This window comes from Ceratosolen solmsi, unplaced genomic scaffold (assembly GCF_000503995.2).
Source record: "Ceratosolen solmsi marchali unplaced genomic scaffold, CerSol_1.0 scaffold31, whole genome shotgun sequence".
NCBI classification, from domain to species: domain Eukaryota; kingdom Metazoa; phylum Arthropoda; class Insecta; order Hymenoptera; family Agaonidae; genus Ceratosolen; species Ceratosolen solmsi.
In genome coordinates this window covers 132,353-156,813 of record NW_011948432.1, presented here as the reverse complement: position 1 = coordinate 156,813, position 24,461 = coordinate 132,353, and the positions used below count along the sequence as shown (strand labels likewise).

Here is a 24,461-nt window from a genome sequence, read left to right as displayed (position 1 = left end):
ATACATGCCTATTAAAAATATCTACGTTAAATAGTTATAAATGTATTATCATTACTATTGTTGTTGTTGTTATTATTATTATTTATTACTTACTACTTATTATTTATAATTATTACAATTAATTTCATATTATCATTATTATCGCCATCGACATCATCGTCTTTATACCCATTATTATTACTATTATTAAACCTTTCAAACGTATGGACTAAATGAAATACATATATCTATACATATACCTTATTTATACCTATTATACCTATCCACTTTATTACTTATCATAGTATTTAATATTTCTACGCTATATAGCACTATATCTTAATATTAATGCGTGAGACGTGTGTCCTAGAAAAGTACATACTTTGCCCGAGAGGCGCAACACTGTCAGTTTCGTAAGTAGAATTTAACTATGAGGTTTTATCGTTGTTTAACTCTGTATAATATTTACAAGCTTTTTACCTTGGGCCGGATTTTGATTTGAAACGCGCGTCAGCTGAAAGATAATTAAAATTGTGGAATATGCGCTCGCCCGTTGATCAATGTTTATGTAAATCCTGTTGTACATTTCATATTGTTGCAACCGGTTCTGAAGTTTAACAGTTGTATAAAAATAAAAACAAACTTTCGTGTACCATATAGTTATGTACACAATAAGAGAAATTTTCATTCGAATTGAGGGAAAAACAATAGTATGGTTTTCTAATTGCTCTTTATAAAATAGAAAATTATGTTTGACACAAAACTTCTTAAGTTAATCATTTTTATAATCCATATTTTTTATTTACTTATTAATATTTTATTTTAAAAGCTAACCTTTATAAATATTTAAATTATAACTGCTAAGTTGATGTTGGAAATTTACTTTTCAACAAGTGTGCTGATGTATCGGATAAAATAAATTTATATTTTATAATCTTTTAATATTACATTGAACTTAAATAATAAATTTTATTTGAACAAAATTCATTCAAAACATACGCACTGTATTTTGGCAATTTTTTGTTTGATTTATAAAATGATAAAATGTCAAGAGTATATATATATATATATATATATCGTATATATTATATATTAAATATTTATAATTTATATATAATTTATATATAATTTATAATATATAATATATAATATAATATACAATATATAATATATAATATTAATATATAATATATATATATATATAAAATATACTGTTGAGATTTACCTAACGCAATTTTCTCGTTAATAAATGGTAATCCTAAAAGTTTCATAATTAAAAGGAATATTTTTTTTATTATAACGTTAACATTAACCACGTAATAATAATCTATGTATTTGATGTGGTAAATATGAAAAAAACATTCGAATGAATTTATCTGTCATAAGTATCAGTACTTATGTACTGACTCAATGCTTTTCTATTCCATATAAGTTCACAGGCGCGCGCAAATTTCCATCTCGTCAACAAAATATTACCTGTATAAGGCAAACTAATGCGAATTTGAAGGATTGCTTTGGCTTACCCATTACACAGATTGTCTCCAAGATGGGAGTCTCTTTATGGGAAGCCTAAGCAACAAGCGATATAGTTTTTGAAAAATCCGATGGAACGCAAAAAGACTTATAATATGGGATATATATAAAGATATCGGTAATGCGTGTATAAGATTGTATAATCCTTTATAGAAAAATAATACTGTAAATTGTCGTAAAACTTGAACGCGTTTGCTTATTATGATTATTGTATATTATCTTCATTTTAAGTATATTATTTGAATATCGACGTGCGGATTGTTATTTAATTTAACTGTGCAAATAATGCTTAAATATACGCATGAATTAACTGGATCTGTATAACTTGAAAGTAATAATAATCTGTCTATTTATAAATAATATAATATGCACGCAATCGATGATAACACAACGATTTCAACTTGCACTGAAATAAAGCTAAATGAAGGAAAATAAAAATTATTCGATAAAAAACCAATAAAATTGAAGTCTATCGTCTTATTTCTTGCCAGTTCCATTCGCCTTTTTCGAATTCATGTGCAGATAATGGATTAAGAAAACCAAAAACAGACGTTGTGTGCTTGACGTAATTGAAAACCAGCCCGGTAGAAACTTTAGGTACGGAATCACTAATACTATTAATATGTATCAGTGTATCTCATTGATTATAGAAATATATAAATGCTCAATACTCGTAAAATGTACGTATGCACACCGCGCGAGTGGTGTGCCGATATCATAGAATAGTTAATGAGCTAGTAGTGTAGATTGTGGTCGGTGTTTATTTATATCAATATTGTATCGCCAATATATAACGAATAATGTATATGTCGTAGTAAAATTGGCAAATTTTCGTAATAAAATTCAATATTTTTAATTATTAAATATTAATGTTATATGAAAGTACAAATAGATTTTTACGGTGATCTATAAATAATTTCTATATGAATTATTTTTTCACCTTGAGCAAAAGAAATTTTTAAACAAGTTTTTTTCTCTTTTTCAACGATAATAAAATAAAAAAAGTTTTCAAACTTATTTCAAACTTATTGAAAATCACAAACACACATAAGAGGTAAAGACGCGCATTTAAAACTAATATTGTAATTAAATACTTTATTCAGCTATTCATATTTTCATTAACTTGTCTATTATGAAATTAATCGATTCCATCGTTTTTCATATAATTATATAATTTAAATTATTTACATTAGTAATTGCATTAGACATTTACAACGATTACTATTCATAATACAAAAATAGAAATTCTTTTATAAAATTAAATAAAAACTTTTAAATAAAAGAAAAATTACTAATATTTTAAAAATCGCTTTATCAATAGATCGCAATTACTTTCATATAAAATTAATTTTTTTTTTCGGTTACAAGGCACGATAAATAAACCATTAAAAATCTTTCAATTATTAATAATATATATAATATATAGACACATATAATTTATATGTGACTGAAAAAAACTGAAATAGACTGTATGAATAGAACGATACTTAAATCTATATAATAAGAAATTTTGCCAATTATAGTTAATATCTAAGAAGCTGTATTAGAAAGCATAGAAAATTATACCTAACCGATAATTTTATAATTAACTAATATACCTTTAAGATTATAATAACCATATAGACATATAGGAAGGTTTCTTTTCACGTAGATTTCAATATATTTTTTATATAATCAGTCGCGTGTAGTTATTTAGTTACCTATTTATACAGAAATTAGTCAATACGCTAGTGGAGCGATATAGTAAAAATTTTAGTTGTGTGGTCTTTAAATTAGTGTCAAATTATGAAATTTCATGGATGCTTTTTCTTTGTTTATTTTTCTATTTCTGTCTGTCGATCTATCTTTCTATCTATATTCACTGTTTTCCTTTATTTCTTTTACAATTTGTCAATATCACATTTTTATAAACTAGTCGCTTTTATATTCCTCTTATATCTTTTTTATGGTATTTTCATTTATATTGAAATAAATTATTTTTTTAATGATGAATCCAAACAAGTTATTTACATGCTTTGTTTTATATAAATTAAATGTTTACAAACTTTTACAAAATTTGTAAAAAAAACAATATATTCCTAGAATAATAAAAATTTGGTAAATTTATTAAAAATTCTATGGAATATTGGTATATATAATATCTGGATCATTAAAATAAAAAAAAATCATTCAAATCAAATAAAAATATTATTGAGCATTCAAACATTGAATTAATTCTATATTTGTTAATATTAATCAATTTTTATTCTGTTCTATTATAGATTTTATGTGGTCCCTGGGAGCTCTACCAGATGGTAAGTAAAATAAATGTTTTTGTGCTTTCATAATTTCCTTTTACAATATACTACAAATAAAAAATTACATAAATTAATACATAGTCATTAAATACAAATCAAATAATGGATTTTGTTAACTATTACTTGATCTTTGCATACGGATACCTTATAAAAATTAAAGAGAAACTTTTTCAATACTATGTTTTCATAAATAATTAATTATTAATCAAATAAATATTTACAATTACACATGAAATATTTGTATATTTTTTCAATTATCGCGCTGTAGTTGTTACATTGAGTTGGCAATATTTTAATATATATATATATATATATATATATATATATATATATATATATATATATATTTGTATATAATATATATTATGCCGTAGTTAAGGACTTATGATAATTTGCAATTTAATATTAGGAATCGTGAACACTAATTTTCGTCATGATATTAACTATTTAAGATTTTTAAAATTCTTTCTCAACATCACCAAATCGATTATATTTTAATGTTTAAATAAATCATTAAATAGAAATTTAATAAATTAATTAGCATAGAAATTCAGCTAATAATTAATATATAATAAATTTAAATAAAAATAAAAATATGAAGAGCATCATTATCTATATAATGAAATCGCAGCCAATGAGTATTAAATTACACATATTTAATTATAAAAATAAATAATTACGCAAGAATAGTTGAATAAAAGTAAAATATATGCAATTTTATAGTGGTCATATTATACCTTGTAATATAATTTAATGAGAATAAAATAAAAATTATAATAAAATTTATATATGTAAAATCAAAATCTATTTTCGTAGTTTCAAATGTAATTCTGAATATAATCCTTTAAAAATATTTTTCCAAACATTATATTTTTTATTATTCATTGAATTGTAATAAATTATTTTCAAATGAATATTTTATAATTCAAAATGGAATTGATTGGAAAATTGTAGACAGATGTAAACACTCCATTTTATAGAAAGGAAGGAACATTGCGTGAAATATGAAATAAATATCATACTCAATCACACTCAAGCATACATTTATCTCCATATATGGCCATGACGAATATTGTTCAAAGATCTTGATACTTATTGTAATGCAGAAAATTGCGCCATGTTCACAGGTTTCCCAGCAGCATACGCGGCTTATGCGGCAGGCCGTGGTTACTCCGGCTACCCCAGCTTTGGACTACCCTATCCAACAGGTAACCACCTTAGCCTTAACCAGCTTAACCATCTGAATCAACACAATACTACGATAGCCAATGCTCATCATGTTACTCACGCCCCTCTCAACCTGAATTTAAACCACATACAGGCACCAGCCGCCGTGGCTACTGCCGCCCACAATCCCAATCATACAACCCCTACTGCACTCTTTTACCATCCCAATTTGGACTTTTACAACGCCATGCCTCTGTGAACTAATTCTAGTATGACAATTATAACAATTGAATTGATAAGAATAATGGGAGCAAGCTATTCTAGCCTGTTACCATATCTTGCTACTATTAGTGATAATAACATATAGTCCAAAACGTAAGAGCCATGAACAAAGGATCCGTTTACATTCATCCAGTATGCACGCATGCATTCTTATAAATTAAACGCAGCAATGTTCGTCTCTATGCCCTAATTAAGCTATAAAAAGATTTGTTTCTATATTTGAGGTGTCGAAAATACGAAATTCAATACTTACATTTCTAGTAATATTATATATTAATGGATGTGTATATAAATGTATGTGTGCATAGGGTGGTCATTTTCAATGATAAATAGATAAAAAACATAATTAGCAAAAACCGACAGTATTTTATCATTATTATCAATATGCTGATATGAATGCGAATATGTATACCGATGATAAATTCACATATATAAAGATTCCATATTTGGAAAATATAGGAAGAACATGAAGGAGAAATAGAGAAGCAGTATAAGAAATAGATGGGAAGAGCAAGGATGTGTGTAAAAAAAAGTACGTAAGAGAGAAAGATATTATAGATTTATTGCATTACTTTTTATGAATGATAATGAAAAACGACGGATATATATCCAGACAAATTTGAGTAATCTTAAATATAGAATAATATAATGCCATTTGAGGTCAGAGCTTTTGTTTCTGATATGTGTTATGACAGTCAGAAATTGTACAAAATTATTACTAATTAATCTATTCAAAGCAAAGTTTACAATCAGAGTTAATACAAATTCAAAACACTTCTATCTTGAAATTAATATAATATAAAGTAAAAAAATATAATAGAAAAAATTTCATTGCTCATGTGTAAAAGATAAATGATTGAATAATGTGAAATTTATACCCAAGTTCTGAATATAAAAGTGTAAGTCGGTGTCATTGAATTTGCATTAAAAGATTTAGATAAAATTCGTTTACGTAATTCCTAATTGAATTTAAAATTAAGAATGGAATTAATTCTAATACCAAAGTACTAATCATTCTTATATTATTGACGGACTATTTTACCAGTTGTAAAGACGTCTCTATTTAGACATTTATAAATAAATTTTTTTAACACAACTGGTCAAAAGTACTTTTAAGCATATTTAAATTGATTACAATCATATATTGCATTGTACAATTTACTTTTCTACATTTATATAAGGTATTTCATATTTTATATTACACGTAATAGTAGGTTCACTATACATCAGGAAATAGATATGGATTTAAAAATATAAACATAGATACATATATCGGATTGATAGCAACTTTACCGAGCCGAACGGTTTCCTGCTTATATGCACATATACTATGTATTTAAAGTTTAATTTAAAATGTTTTTTGAATGAGAGCCAACGAGCAGTTTGATGAAGCAGTTGCGGTTTAACATTCATTCTTGGAGGATAATTACGTTTTAGTTCAAAAGCTCGGCATATCCATATATTCGTAGATTCAGCACTCGTGGTCGAAATGTGAAAAAGAGAATTCTCAGTCGTTGAATCTGCACGATGAATATTTCTATAAACAAACATCAGCTTCTGTTGTACACATATGTTCGTTAAAATATTCAATGTACCGTTAATAATATTAGGAGATATCACCTGTAAAATACATAAATTATTTATTAAAATATTCCACTATGCTTATCCGCAATTTTTTTCTTCGAGAGATTACATAAAATAATTATGATACACATATATGATACATGAATGTATTAATAATTTTTGTACAAACAGATAGACAATTATTTAAATTAATTAAATTATGATTTATGTGAGTTTTCAAAAACTAACGTTTCACATAACTGTTAGAACATATAGTTGGAAAGACAATTAAAGCAATATATATAACTGCTACCAATTATTCTAAATACATACTTACTAAACGCATGCTCTCTGTCGATTGCAATTTCTTTCTCGTTTTTAATATTCACCGAAACCGCAAAAAGATCTTCATTAATGTCTACTCTCGTTTCACAAAGACAAATAACAAATGTACATTGCAACGTCGAGGGAGTAATAATTTCTGAGCCGCTTTACCAATTTAGCTTGACGATAGTTGGCACCTCTTTTAACACGAATTTACCTAGTTCTGCTTTCGCTTCTATTTGTTGTTTCTTCTTTCTTTTTTTTTTTTTTTTTTTATTACATTGGTTTCCCCATTTATTTATTCGAATAATTACAACTATGCAACTTTTATTATGATGTCTCTCTTTGAACATTTATTTCTGCCCCGTTAAATTTTTTTATTCGGCTATTTTACCAACAACGATTCCTTAATGCACACATTTACAATTGTATAACATGAATAGAACTTTGAAATTGCGCATTTTTAAAAAAATAATGGCGACAGACCAAATTGAAAACGGGTGTAGACAATGAAATATAACATAGGAAGCACCGTAATTTGGAAAAGTTACAAACTAAGAAACGATTGAAGGGGTCAGCGGCAGGGGGGATAATTCAAAATAGAAAAAAACTGGAGAAAATGAATTGTTATAGGGAAAAAATATGATTTAATTACAAGGTACGTGGACAGCATACATCAATACAATGCATATACGTACACGTACAGTCATAAAAATAAAAGACAAAATTGTTAGATGAAACTGCGATCTCATAATATATATATATATATATATATGTCAATACGCATATACTGTTGTTTAATTTCCGTATATAGTAAGTGAAGGTAAAAGAGATTCCTCATCGTGCAAAGCATCAATTCATTCGCTTTTTATTTTAAGAATGTGATAAGTACATGCAATTGACTGCAGGGCGAGAAAAGGGTTTATAAATAATGCATAATGTTTTTCGGACGTTGGTATTCTCTATTTTTCCTGTATAAATGCTCCAAAACGTACATTTTCCAGTACCCACACAGCATAATTTTACCGAAAAAAGAGACGAGAAGAAAGAAACGTATATTTTGTACTGTACTAAATGAAGACATCTGTAGCTTTCATTTCCTATCTTCTCTTTTTTCAAATTTCACATTTGCGTAATACTTGCTAAAGTATCAAGAATAAATCAATGTAAATAGCTTTTGACTAACTTGATTTAAATCTATATAAAATAAAACAATAAAGGCTCTATAATTTAAAAACCGTTCATTTAAATTTAAATTTTCCAATAAAATTTTATAATAATTTTATATTAATTTAAAAATGGTCACATAAATCTCTTTTATTAAAATGTATCTCGTCTAAAAACTCAAATTCAATTTATTTTCCGTGTCTGAATTGAAAAAGATTAATAATGTAATTTACAAATACCATATATAATCAAATTTTGGACATTGCTAAACTATTTATATTGCGATTATTATTATGTAATAAACAAACATTGGTAAGATTTTAAAAATTGAATTAAAAATCACATTTACAATAATTTATCTTATTACTCTATCAAATTTTTACTTACTTCAACTTTAAAAACACTAATATAATTCATCTAAACTGTGATTTAAGAGCTAGTAAATTTATTTAATAAATTATATTTTGGAATATGTTTGTTTTAAATTCGTCTAAGACAAATTACATAAAAATAATTATCAATTAATAAATATTGAAATTCGTAGAAAGTAAGCGTATCTATGAATAATACGAACGTGAACTTTTTTTCCTATTAAGAAGCGTAATATTGTGTCCTATCCTCCTATCATAACGATAATCATTTCATAATATTTTCTTAATACTACTAATTTGTTTTTTCAATTTGAGCTGATTTTCACATAATATCTTTTATGTAATCAGAGCGTCTTCCAAATATAGCTTTCATTTCTTACATTATTACACCATCTGATCAATCTTCAAAAGGTGAGAAAAACAGTTCACGAGGCATGGCTGCGATTTTTAATGAAACTCTACCAGTAGTAAATATTTCCAACAATGAAACTACATACATTTTCCCATTAATTATAACAATACTTGAGTAAACTATGTAATATACTATTATTGAGGCCTTAAAAAAACCATATTCTTTGTAATTCCTATTGTCGAGTGCAGTTTGACCAAATCCGAAAAACATTGTGCTGGAGCCGTGGTTATACGATTTAGAATACCACAGTGTTTAAATTATATTTGATAATTTGTTTGCCGCATTTGCCATTTTATTTGAAAATATCTTTTCCGAAACTATTATATAAGCTTTGATTTATTTGGCGAGAAGTTAGACTCACAATAAACAAAAAAAGCATCTACAAGAATGAGCCTGGATGTATATTTTTATACGGTCGTAATAACGTATAATATAATGGCGAACATTGAACATTGCGAGATCGCACTTTCTCTAACATTAGCGCGCTTTTCCTTCCCTTGTATAGCATAAAGATTTTTTTTTTATTCAATTGTTTAAATAAATAAATTGAATAGTTTCTTACATCGTCTTAAATGTCTTTATTTAGAAAATAGATTTCTACTATTAATATTTTAATTATTATCATGTTGAAACTTCCTTAATGTATTAATATCATATTTTCTATAAAGATCATTTCTGGGTGTACGAATAAAAAATTGGTTCAGGGTTATACGCTCTTTGGGGAATTAATGCTACATTCCAAGTGCCTTGATACTACTGACTATTACTTCTTAATATAAATTAATTCAATACACCACAACTATTCAATAAAGCTAGTAAAATATATATACCATGCAAGGAACATCACTTAACAAACATCAAAATTATATAATTAAAGAATTGAAATGTTACAATTATTGAGAGCAAGTCCGGGCATAAAACTTATCTATAAAAATATAACTATATATTATTTAGTCCATAATGTATAAAATATTCATAAAATATGAAGTATTACTGAACCAATTGAAAGTAACTTTTTCAAAATAAAAAGTCATTTTTGATTAGATAAAGAAACCAGAATGAATTATTGTACAAAGTAACATTTATTTCTATATTGAATACCATAAAAATATTTCTATGGTATATATATGCATTTATATAAATTTTTTTACAACTACTAAACCAATCATGCATTTTATAATAATATCAAAGCTATTCGGTCGTCTGGTACAGCTATATTTTAAATATTCATAAAAAAATGAAAATGCTTATTTCCTTGTATTGCTAATTATTAATTATTTATAATAGAATAGCAAATAAAAAAGTTGATGTAAAATATCGTAACTCAATTATATATTTAAACATAAAGACTAAACAAAAAGTTATATAAAGAAAAAAATTAATTTATTATTATTCAATTAATATTGCTCATTGTATAATAGCTCTGTTTACCTTATCATACTCCAGCATTTTAAACAGACATTATATTATACTTTTCAAATAAGAATAATAAATGTAAGGAAATTTATAAAAATGTATTTTATAAAAAAATGTAATTTTTCCAGTTATCATCAAAGAAAAAAATGGATTACCAAATCAATTAAATTTTATAATTGAATAAACATTTTCAATGTTTCAAACTATTTTGTTTTATTCCACAATCGAAGTCTATATAATAAAAAAAATAACACAATCGAAGTCTATATAATAAAAAAATTCGTCAAGCGGTTGAGTTCATTTCCAAGCCCAATGCACTAAATGAAAAGACATAAATAAGACAGAGAGAGAGAGAGAGAGAGAGAGAGAGAGAGTTAGAGCAGCCGAAGCACATTCTTACTACTTTACGTGATCGAGTACGGCTACATTAGAAATCAATTAAATTCAATATCAGAGATCGAACTTGCGAATACGACGTCGGAAGACCATATTTTACAGTAATTACAGTAACGTGATGACCGTTGGGCGCCAATGCCACCGCCGTTGGCGCCGCCTTGAGCAGCATCAGCGATAAATCGTCTGTTACCATTTACTAGGTGAATAATTGACGGGTGAGTGTGGGTGAGAAAGCAACTGGAGCGACGAAAGGATATAGAATAGAGCGAGAAGCGATTGCTCACTCGATGAGATGGGAAGATTGCTGTGCTATTAAATGGGAGGACGTTGCGCGTTTAAATGATTATAGAAGCGCAGTTTGTAATGCCTAAGGAATATGATTTCGATATTAGTAGAATGCATTCATGATTTGTTTTAATATCGCATTTTATGATGTAAACTTTTGTGGGAATAATATCGAATTTATATACTTTTGCAATCTGTTTTGACACTCTTTTCATCTGAGACTTCCAAGTAAATTAATAAGTTTTCCTAAAAATTTAAAATTTATTTATTAAATTCAAAACAACGCATGAAAACAACAACAATATTGGTTCATGAAAACTTGTTAATGTTAAAAAAAATGTTTTATGTTTAATACAATCAATTCAATTGGAGATAAATATTTTATAATTTCCTAATCACCGAAACTCATCTTAAACAATTTCAAAAAATCCATATTTTCATATACATGTGCTTATGATATTAATGATTAAGTTTTTTTTTTTTCATTTTTACATATTGCAGTAATTTTCATAAATAGAAAAATTTTTACGACAAAAAATTATAAAATTGATGGATATAAAATAAAGAGATAATTTGGTTTAAATTGAAATTTCATTGAAATTTCATTGAAATTTCATTCCAAAACTAAGAGTCGCATTCCTTATCCTTAAAGAAACATTTTAAATTTGTTTTGAAATATTCGTCAGAAATTTGTATATACATATGTAATATAGATTGTATTAATGTAGATATATTTTTTTTATATTATATAGCATTTATACAACAATTATATAGCAAAAAAAAAATTAGGAAGAAGAAAATTTTATTTAAATTTATTTAACAAAACAAAAGGAACATGAATCATTCTTCTATCATCTTTTAAAATATTTATTTAAATTTAAATTTAATATTTAAAAATATTTATAAAGCTATTTAATCCATTGATTAAATAAATCTCATAAAATACGCCTTATAATAAAAATAATTTGAGAATATGTCGAAATAAAAGTAATCTGTTTTTTATTTCGCTATAAGACAAATAATACAAAATTAAACGTTATTATTATATCCCTTGATAATTGTACATTCTTATTATAAAAATATTAATACTTATAATATTCAATTAAACTGTAAAGCTATTCTTCATTCAAAGCTTTTCAGAATATGACCTTGTTTTTTAAATAAAGAACAGTATTGCAAACATCGATTGCAGACGCTTCAACGCTGAACATCGCTACTGGACATATATTGGTAGGCAAAATGGGCTGGAGGCCGTTTCATCATTCATTTGTTCATCGTTTTAGTTCTATTTTATACGAGCCCCACTCTTCGTACTATCTCGTTTTTTTTTATTTTGTATTCATTTTTACCAACGTAGGCAAAATTGTAGTCGACGAAGCATCGAAATACTAGTCGGATTAATTGGCGTCAGTTCATTGTCTTTTTCGCCGTGATATTTGTTTATTTTTATTACAAACGGCCTGCATTGCATTGTATTGTTTCTCGCTTAATATTTGTTTGCTTCGGTTGAGTTCGGTTCTTCATGCATCATTGCGTAGATTTTCCCCTCTAACCGCCATTTAATTACGAGTCATTTAAAACGAATTATTAATTAAATAATAAATCATTCCAATGAAATATTTAATATTGATTTTCCAAGCTCTTTTTCTTTAACTTACATTCGCTCTAACATATTTGAGTTAATTACACAACTGCGAAAATCTTATAGAGTATTGTAAATATAAATACATAGACAGTACGTAGGACTATATGTTGAAAGTGCCGATGTTTTATTTATTAAAGCTTAACCCGCGGGATTCTAAGGATTTTATTCAAAATAACCAAAATTGAACTGATAGGTGTAATCGCTGAATACACGTTTAATAGGTTACACTGAAACGGTTATTGCATTGTTGTAACATACAGATTTTACCATTATTTTACCAATTCGATACCCATTACTTTATATTCGTCAGACTATTTATTTCTCTGTCTTTTACTGAACGAATATATTATAATAGAATATAAAAATAAATATCTTATTATTCGAGGTTTTAAATAATATAATAATTAAATATTAGCATGTGTGCGTGTGTGTGCGTGTGCGCGTGTGTGTGTGTGTGTATCTTCAACCCCTGAATTTGGAGAAACAAGCAATTTCAAAGCATCAATCTCAAAAGGAGTTTACATGCGCGTATATATAATAGTTAATAATAAATAATAATGTTTGAAAATGAACACATGTATTATAACTTATATAATTTAATTATATAAGAAAATTATATAGCAATTACGACTAATAAAAAAAATACTAAAATCTGTAAAAATAAAAGAATGCGAATGAATATTGATAATACACATATATAAGAATTAAATATAAGAATATGAAACTTATAATTTTATTTAACTTTCTGTAAGTCTAAGTTTGTAAAATAATTCAAGTGATAATTAATATTTCTATTTCATAATACTATTAACTAAATTTATAAATTTTTGTCATTTTTTACTATTCAGATATATCAGGTTGCGAAAGAATTCCTTATCTCCTTGTACCTAATTATTGAATAGAATATAAAAATTTTACTATTTGTTAATTTTATGTTGTGATTATGTTAAACTTACAAAGCGGAAATAATATAACGTATTTCAAAATTAGCTCATGATGGGAATATTGAATCCAATGATTTGTAAGGTAACGTTGAATAATATGGAAATTTATATAAAAAAATCTATTTAATAAGTAAAGAAAAATTGACGAAAAAGAAAAATTGTACTACGTATTTAAATTATTTAAGTTTATTGAAAATACTAAAAGCCATTGTCATATTAACATGAAATTTAATTTTATTATTTTTCAATCACTATGAACTTTGTTTATTAGTCATATTTTTTTTTTAGTTTAACATGGGTACTTTGTATTGACATTCAAAAATAGATCAGAAATTTAAAATCATTGAATTTCATCGATAAAGATACCCTGACCGGAAGTTAAAAAAATGTTCACAGACGCATGGCTGGCTAACTCTGTGGTCCTTCGTCAAGCGAAACGTCGCCTGCCTCTACCTTCCTTCCATTAGGTAAACCATCAAATTTACCGAGTAACGAGACGTCAAAAAATTCGTTACGCTGAGAGAACAAAATCGGAAAGACGAGGATGATGAAGCAAATTTTATGTCTATTCTGACATACCTATTTCAAGTATTATATATTAAGAATTAAACAAAATAATAATAAATTTAAAATGTTAAAAGAGCATGGAAAAATTAACTTGAAAAAGCTTTTTAAAATAGAAATTACTTATGCCGTTCAAAAGAAATTATACGGTGCTTCTTACATACATGTCTTAATGCATTTACTGACGAATCTTAATTTAAAAATACACGGAATTTAATTAACTATTTATTGTATGAATTTTAAGATGATATGAATCTAGCATTTCAAGGTATTAATGAAAAAGAACGATAAAAAAAAGACATTCACATAATCCTGTAATTTAAGTTCTGTCAAAAAATAATACGGAATACAACCATTGTTCACTTTCCATTGGCGAAAATAAACAGAGCAATTATTCATTCATATATTTAAAAAAAATAAAATACTATATACATTTTACATTCGGCAAACAAATTTGTTATTCGGGGTTATTTCTTAAAAGATTTTAATGTTATAAACACTTATACACATTGATAATACAATACATCGCCTTATGAAATTGAAGTAAAAATCAAAGCAAAATATTGGAAATATTATTCAAAAATTTACAGAATATTTATGACTTAAACTAAATTATATTAGAGAATTCGAATAATTAAAATACAGAATATATTGTTTTTGATAGTGCGGTTAAATTATTTTATAATAAATAATATATATTATTTGGAATCAATGTGTATATTTTCTTAACTCATAGGACAGAACTTATAAGACAATATTAGTTTATTTAAAAAAAATATTTTATAAATACAATCTTTATAAAAACAAATAACCTATTATAATAAATGCCAACTTAATAATATTTTGCCGGGGAACTAAACTTCTGCGAGAAATAATCTCTAGATGTAAACTTTTAAATAGAATGTAGTTAATTTTCATGTACAGGGAGATTAATACGGACACTTACGTAAATAATATAATTTTATTTAAGCATTATTTTTTATGCGAAAAAAATCGTGGAAATATATAAAAATCTGGAATGAAATATTCTATCATAAACTTCAACTATTAAATTTTTTATACGCGAAATATTCATAGTAAACTTAAATATAAAATTTAGCATTTTGAAAATGTTTTATGAAAACGTCATAAAAATTGTAATTACACATAAATTATTAAAAATAATAAAAAAACTGTTACCATTATTAAACTAAGAAATTGTTAATTTATAATTGAACGTAGCTTTCATTTTATATATAAGTATGAATTATTTTATTGGTTTTTTCGGATAATCACATCGTTTATGAAAAATTTCAAGATAGCATCAATAATAATAAATTGAAGAAAAATGCTTTTATTTTCGTTCGAATTTGAATTAATGCAAAATAAAGATATTAAAAAGTTCATAAATTATTACATGGATTTATAATATTTAATTTAATTATAAAATGTATGAAGTTTTTAATTGATCTTAAATTATATTATTTACACCTATGAGAAAATATCTGATTCATCTAAAAATATTTTATTTCATATAAGTGATCATCATCATCATCGTGCTCCATGATATTTCATTATCTTTCGCATTATATTATTAGTCCGTTGATCTCTCACGTACATGCAACTTCTATCGTAGATATGTTCATAAAAAATATATATTAAAGTAGCATTATATATGTAATCTCTATAAACTAACTATCACACTTTTCATAGAAATTTTGTGTATTAGATTTAAAGACATAGTAATACGAGAGATTTTGACGACTTAATTCTAACTATAACATCGTTGGTTTGCAAATCCGTTTGCAGTCTGTTAGGAGGATTTACCATCAATCTCTATATAGGTATCATATATACATTTAATTTAGTCGTAGATATGAAATCAATATTATGGATCAATATTGAGTAGAGATTGAAAAAATTCTACCAAATACTGGTCATCGTAAACCATAATTTTTATGAAAAATAAATGAAGTGCTATAGCAATCAATTTAAAATATATTTTACTATACTTAACAACTTGTCAATAGCCTCTGCATAAAATATTTTTCTTAAATATAATTTGTTACGCATTTACTTACAATTTCATATAACTCATAAGCCAGCGATAAATAGTAGTGTAGATGTTCCGATAATGCTGATCAATGAAAATACTAACTGGTTAACGAATAATAACAATTAAATCAATTTATTCCTCATAGCAATGAAAGAGAATAATAAGATTTTCAACAAATTTACATTATATTAACTAAATAATATAATGTATTGCGAATGCCGAAATGTCAGTGAACGGTTTAAAATAAAGAATGGCAAAAGATGCGCCACAGCTCCCCTCATAACAAATATTTTCGTTTCAGAATAATTGAAATCGAGTATTCCTCAATAACACATTATCTAATTCCCGAAACAATTTATCAAAATTTTATTTTAATTATGGACGTTATTTCTTCCATGAGAAAAAGTTGATGAATCTCATAAACTGCTTTTTTTTAAACTAATGGCATTGGAACTGTAACGATAAAACAAATGAAATGTTTTCTTTTCTAAGTTTTAGATTAAAGAAAAATTAAGGAATAATACATTTTGAATTCACAAGCAATGAAAAATAAATTCATTACTGAAGGTATCAGTGTATAAATAAAAGAAAAAATGTGTTTAGAATATTGTGCAAATAATTAGTGGACGAGGCACATCCGTCCGGATTAAAAAATAACAATTTAATAAAAGCCACTTGAAAGAAAAGAGTAAATAACGAAAACCAAAAACGATAATTTTTACTTGTTTAAAATAAGTATTACAATTCTCGATAATTTTTTTAAAATCGAGACTCAATGATGGAATGTAAAACTTTTAGGGAGAATTTAGAGAGAGAGAGAGAGAGAGAGAGATGGAGAGAGAGAGAGAGAGAAGGGTGCGCGGTAAAATCTAACCGGCTATCAGAAGTATTAAAAATTCAAATGAAGAGAAGACAGCTTCTTGAGCTTCAATTTGTTATTATATACGATGCTTAATGATATTATAATATTTTTTATGCGTACCTATAGTTCGCTCGCGTTATCTTCATATTATGCATTAATTATTACTATGATTTTAAAAATTTGTTTAAATATTCTCAATATATTTCACATATCAAAATAATAAAATTCTTGTGTATATTTAAAAATTTAAAGTTACTAATTTTACGTAAGTACTTATTATTTTATGTTTTTTAAAATTATTAATTTACGAACGAAAGAATATTTAGTTTACTAACCATGAAGTTAATGCCATCGATCTATGGTCGAATTGTTACTATTCATAAGATTGTTGTTATATCGCAGTGATTGCGTGCGGATATTATTGTAATTATCATGTCTTCGGCAGGCTTGTACCGATTGATATAAGCAATTGGTAATGAAATTTACTTTTTCCATTACGTTGCTATGGTTCCTTGATTATATTTTCAAGGCAGATACTTTACCTGAAAATTTCTTAACACTGCAATTAACTCTCTTTGTAATAATTATTTTACATGGTTTTATGCATAAGGAAGTAATTTATTGATACAATTGGTTGAGACTGCCAAGATTGTAAAAAAATTTTAAGGAAATTAAATTCAAAGGACTACGACAAAAAATCACGATAAACGTTATTCTATAAGAGTGCGAGAGTCTATAAGAGTATTTCGCCGACACTCACTGTAAATCCTTCTTATACGTTAAAATGGATAATGAAAATGAAGTTTCAAAATATATAATAATATTAATTATTATACTACTTACGTTCTTAATAAAAACACAATATCATAAAAATTGCTGATATGTTATATTATCGACTTTATGAATTATAAATAACTGGATGTAATAAATAAAAGATATCACACAAGAGAAAACAAAAAAATACAATGATTCTTTAAAAAAAGCATAGCGCCATCAAGAAATTTAACCTTTTTATTTTTAATTATATATTTAATTTCAACATTTTTTTGCTTATTTTCTAATGAAAATAGAAAATTTTTGTTGTTTTACTATGAGCAAGGTATTTAAATTAATAAATTGTAATTTTATAATTAACAAGATAATTGACATGTAATTATATTATAATAATTATTGCAACTTATTTTTAATAGATTTTACATTGCATATAAAAACCTCTAGAAAATATATTTGTTAGATAGCTAATAACATACGGAAGTTGATAATAGCAAAAGATTACCATTGTTAGGATACTCTAGATTGTAATGAACAGTAGAGTATTAAGTACTTCTTTTACGTATTTAATATGAATAGTTGGCTCGATGCCAAATGGAATTTTTTGCTATCTCGATGATATTGCTTTGTTCAACGTAATCTTCACGAGGCATCGCGCAGAGGAATAACATAACAAAGAGAACCTCTTGTCCACTGTCCATTTTCTCTGCACTACTTTATTACCAATCACAATACGAATTTCCCACAATTATGTATTCGATTATTTTATGGTATGATTTCAGTTCATCTTTCATAGCTAAATTCTAAGTTTTATTATTGTAATTAGATATTGACGTACAATATAAGAAAATTTTTTACATGAATAACATTTACTGAAAACTCCATGCTCATAGATTTTTACTGCTACCTACAACTCACTAATGCATGAATTGTTAAATAAATTTTATTTTCTGTATTATAATAAATTATATAATATATTATACAAATATATTAAAGTATAATAGATATGAGCAAATTATACTCCAAGAATACTATGCTCCAAAACTAAGAATTACATTCTTATAACGAGAAATTTTATTTTTAATTCTTAAAATCGTTAAAGAAAAAATAAGAATTAAACTCATCTCCTTTATTTTATAATAATTGATCGCGCCATTCAATCACTGGATAATGGCAGTTATCAATGCTTGACATGATAGTTATTTTACAATTTCAATTTCAATTTATGCAAACATTATTTTGTCACTAATAACATAAATTTTATAGAAGCATGCAATTTTTTTTAAATGTTTTTGATTTCATTCTAAATAATAGTTGCATGCAGTTAAAATACAATATTATTAATATTATTAATAAAAAATGTATATGAAATTTATTATTTCAAAATAATCACTACTTAACTGCAAAAACAATATTATTATAGTGAAATCAAATAGTTAGTTTTTTTATTCAGTATTGATGTCTGAAATTCAATCTTAGATATAAATAATGAAGATAGAACGCGATATCGTCAAAAAAAAATTTTTATTTATCGTTTCCTCTTAAATCCATGTTTTAAATTAAAATAAACTTGCTAATAAACAATTTTTTATGAGCTGTTCGAAGGAGTTTCATGAACTCGCACCAGCTTCTAAGAAATTAATAAAAACAATAAATTTATGTATGGTGTGTAAAATATCGTCAAAAATTTTGTAAGACTACATGAAATACTGATAATCTATGTTGGGATAGGAGCGGTCGTGTACCGCGCAATGGGACCAAGAGTAGGCCGAGTGTCTCTGAGCCCTAACGGGGGTTGTACCGGTAAGCCTCAACCCTCAAATATTACGTTGTCACACCAGATTTCGCATATCAATAGTCACTCCCCTTGTTTATCGGTAATTTTATAGCCCTAGTAATTGTAGTATGTATCCAGTTTTATACAACTCCTAGTGCATCAAATTGTTATAATCCTTATATAAAAATTGTCGTGCATGAATAGTATTGGCAAATTAATTTTCTTTTCTTTTCTTATTACTATGAATATATTGAATAATAGAGAATTTCATATTTCAACAAATTAATGAATTGTTAAATTTTTGTTATATATTTATATGTTGTATATCTATCAAATATATTTATAAAATAAATTTACAAACAATAGATTTATCATAATCATGTTATCGTTATCAATTCACTTACTTCAATATCCTTATCTAGATATGATTTTTCATTGCTATTACTGCTTAATTTTATTATTACTTATACATAATGTTAAATTACTTATAGTTTTCCTTTAAATAATTCTTACAGAATATATATAATCGATCTCATCAAATATTAGTGTAATTATATATGTTTTATATAATTATTATATTATTCAGATATGATTAAATAGTTATGATATACGTTATATAATATTATATGAAATACTCTCATGGTTGAAAAATAAATATTTTACCAAGTCTTCATTAAATTTACTCGATGTTCGTTATATTGATTTATTTTCACTACTTTATTTTATATTTAAATTCATTCTCAAGTAATTATCGCAATACTGTGCGTGAGCGTGCGCGTGTGCGTGCGTGCGCGCGTGTGTAAATATTGATGCCAGGTTGTCAGAGTAATTTGTTTAGTTGACGTTACCGTGCTCGGTGTTCAATGGTCTGCTTCCTTTTCCATTGCTCTTTGTACTTTCGTAGCATTGCTCTGATTATACACGACATTTGGCGCGGAACAATGCATACGGAAACTTATTCCAATGCCTCAAAATATTCTCACGTGAATTTTCAATTCAATAGCTCAGTAATATCATACGAATAAGCGAACTCTATATCACTCACAAAGCCGTACAGAACGTAAAAGATAATGGCTTTTTAGTCTATTGAAACTAATATAATCTTTAATACATCCTTTTTCTTTTTACTTACTTTTTATTATAAATATAAAATCATACGTGCACGCGCGTGTGTGTGTGATTTAAAGATATATAGAGATATATGCAGATAGATAGATAGATAGATGGATGGATAAATAGAAAGATAGATAGATAGATAGATAGATAGATAGATAGATTGATAGAGAGAGAGAGAGAGAGAGAGAGAGAGAGAGAGAGAGAGAGAAAGCAATTGAAGGAGAAATGGTGAAAGAGGTATGAAAAGAGCACAATAAAAGAATACTTTTTCAAGTCACTTGATAATTCCTTCATTTTATTCTTCTTTCGACACGGATTATCCTATTGATGACTGGACCATGAAACCACCTTTCCTCCCATTCTTCGATTTTTCGAAGCAAATACAAATTTTCTGTGCCATACTTCTCGTCCTACCAATTATAATATAAATATATTTAATCTCGTAAAATCCCTAAGATTGAACTCATTAAATCATGTATTCATATTTGCCGAAATCTCAAAGACAATTTATGTAAACTACTCAAATGATGACATTTATGTTATTTTCTAATATAAAAAAAATATCTTAAACAAACTATATTAATAATCATTGTTGATTTTATATTAAAAATATTATGATATAAAATTTGATAGTTTACTCGATTAGTTTGTGGAAGTAATGCAATGTAATGATAAATCGGTAATATTTGTATTTTCTGTCACCTGTACTCATTTTAATATTGTACTGATGTTGAATGATTGCCTAGCTCATAGTAAATAGTATTTTTCCTTAAAATACCATTATTTATACACGCATATTTTAAATCAATGTTTAAAAATTTTCATTGTGTAAAATTAAAAGCGTATATTATTTGTTATTTCCAAATTAAATTTGTTTACAATTATTGACTATGTAAGAAATTTCAAATAAATTTTTTACTAGTATAATAATGAAATACAAACTAGTAAAAATTTAGAATATTTTCGACTTGATATTTTATTCTATCACTTACAGTTAAAAAAGTTTATTTATAAGTAGAAACGCATAAATAATAATTATTAAAAGAATTTTAAAAAATTTGATAAGATATGCAAGTGCATTTTCATTTAAAATTTTTCTTTTCAAAGAAAAATATTATGTTTCATTTAATAAACATTTGTATATAATTTGTACTATTCATTAATATTCTTTACTATACAAAATTTAAAGAACTTAAAACCTTATTCTATTTATTTTATTTGCACTTTTTTCATACTATTGCTTTTTTAAATTTTAGTTTTTGAAATATAAATTACACTAATTGAATAATACGTATTTAATTGTATTAGAAATAATATATATGTATATATTCGATTTATAACATAAATACAATCTAGATATTAGAATAATATTTCAACTATTGATTGCATATGTTACTTCAAAGAAAAATAGCAAAGTTGAAATATTTTATAATCAAATATAAAATTTTATATAAAGTAAATAATCTTTTCAATTTTTTTCATAATCTAAAATACTAAATAATAAATATCATATTGAACAAGCATATTTTTATTAAAACTAATTCGAATTATATTAATTATAAGATCTCATATATTATTTTCCTCATTTCTTATTAAAAGTTAGAAATGTTTGAATAACTCTTTGAAACTTTATTTTTTAAAGACCTGTTCTTACTTTATTAACTTATCTTAGTTTTTATGTTATTCATTCTCAGGATTAAATAAATTGTCTTCTTTCATGAACTTCATAAACATTTTCTAACTAATTATTTTATTAGTGTAATTAAGCATATGCTTGAAAATTGTTAAAAATACTCTAGGTCAATTTCATTTTTATCATTTTTATAAATAACTTAAATGAAACGAACAAAAATATAAAGTCCATCTTGAGTATCAAAACGATGATGAAGCACATGACTGGAAAAACTTATACCAAAAGAGATGGTGACGACTACATCACAAAGAAGAATATTCATCGAGGGGCGAGTAATCTACCATCTTCCTAAGCCTACTGTCTCTTAGAAACGACATCGTGTACACTGTGCTTCTCCTTTCAAACATATATAGAATCTAGAATTACAACCGCGGGACGATTTAATAAGATATTAAACTTATATCTAAAATAAAATTGAGATATATATATATATATATATAACAAAATAAAATATGTTATACAGACAAAATAAAATAAATATCTATAAAGAGATAAATATGAAATGGAAACTGAATTTGTATATAAACATATTTAGTTTTTTAATAAAATTAATATGTAAAAAACAGTATTCCTGTATGTATATGCATATATATATATATATAATATATATACGTGTGTGTGTGTGTGCGTGTGTGTGTGTGCGTGCGCGTGTGTGTGCGTATGTGGGTTTTTTTATGCGTATATATGCGTCTGTATGTACGTACGTATTTCTTAATACTGGCATTTTTACAATATTAACTGAAAGCATATTTAAGATACTGTACCTATGAACAATTGCATAATTTGCTTCCTTATATTAAAGCCGAAGTACAATATATTTGTAGACCTCGTTATATATACTTTAGCAGTAACTATTGTCTGAAATTTCCTTGCTTGATATCTCTAAATCGTCCTGCGAAAAGACGAGATTTTGTAGTTCTATGTAGAAATCACTAATTATACATCTCATTATGGCTATCATTGTTATTACGATAATATATTTCCAAATTTGTTATTAGTATATAATCGTAGTTTATAATATAATTATAAATATATGTATTTATTATTTGTTTTTTAATATTTCTTATAAAAGTGTACACGACCAGTTTAACTTAGAGGAGTTACGTATAGTATGACATGAATAGCGTAATCCATAAAGTATATTTCAATATTTCAAGTAATCAATTAAATTATTTTAATAATGTATTTATCTCACATTATATTATATTTATTATCTTTATTTTACAACATAATAAAATAAACAGTAGTCAGAAAACGTCACACTAGTGGTGATGTCATAGTAATATGCCGAACGTCACTAGGTTTTTAAATATTAATATGTATATTTTATATTAATATTAACCTAGGGAGGTTATTAAGTTTATAGAGGCGTTTAGAAAATAGATTATTTTTATGTTTATTTTCCTTATGTAGAATAGTACATATATTAATAATGTAGATTTTTACGATGTATAATATACAGAATATATTTTATTCTTATGAGTATCCTGTTTGTAATTTTGATAAATTAATCCTATATAACTGTACTTGATACATTTAAAATACATTTAAATAAATAATTATATATATATATATATATATATATATATATATATATATATATATATATATATTCATATATGTGTGTGTACTGAAAAATAATTAGTGTACAAGTATATTTTGTTAATAATCAATAGAATTAGTAAAATATTTTTTTTTATATTTTATGATAAACATAATCAGATTAAGCCACTCAAATATTATAATGTAGCGCTAGTGAAATAATTAGATTAGAACATGAATATTATGACCTTAAACTTAACATGTAGTTTAGCATTATAACTAAATAATAATTATTTATTGTGTGTAATATTTTGTGTGTG

The 24,461-nt window shown here is 25.4% G+C and overlaps 1 protein-coding gene across 1 annotated transcript in view; it reads left to right on the top strand.

Annotated features, from left to right (window-relative positions):
• Window positions 1-24,461, top strand: part of Rbp6 (RNA-binding protein 6) — a 177,370-nt gene that overhangs the window by 143,671 nt on the left and 9,238 nt on the right. The window contains exons 6-7 of the mRNA XM_011502163.1: window positions 3,774-3,806; window positions 4,937-5,017. Of these exons, the coding sequence (XP_011500465.1) occupies window positions 3,774-3,806; window positions 4,937-5,017 (114 nt within the window). The remainder of the gene's footprint in view (window positions 1-3,773; window positions 3,807-4,936; window positions 5,018-24,461) is intronic.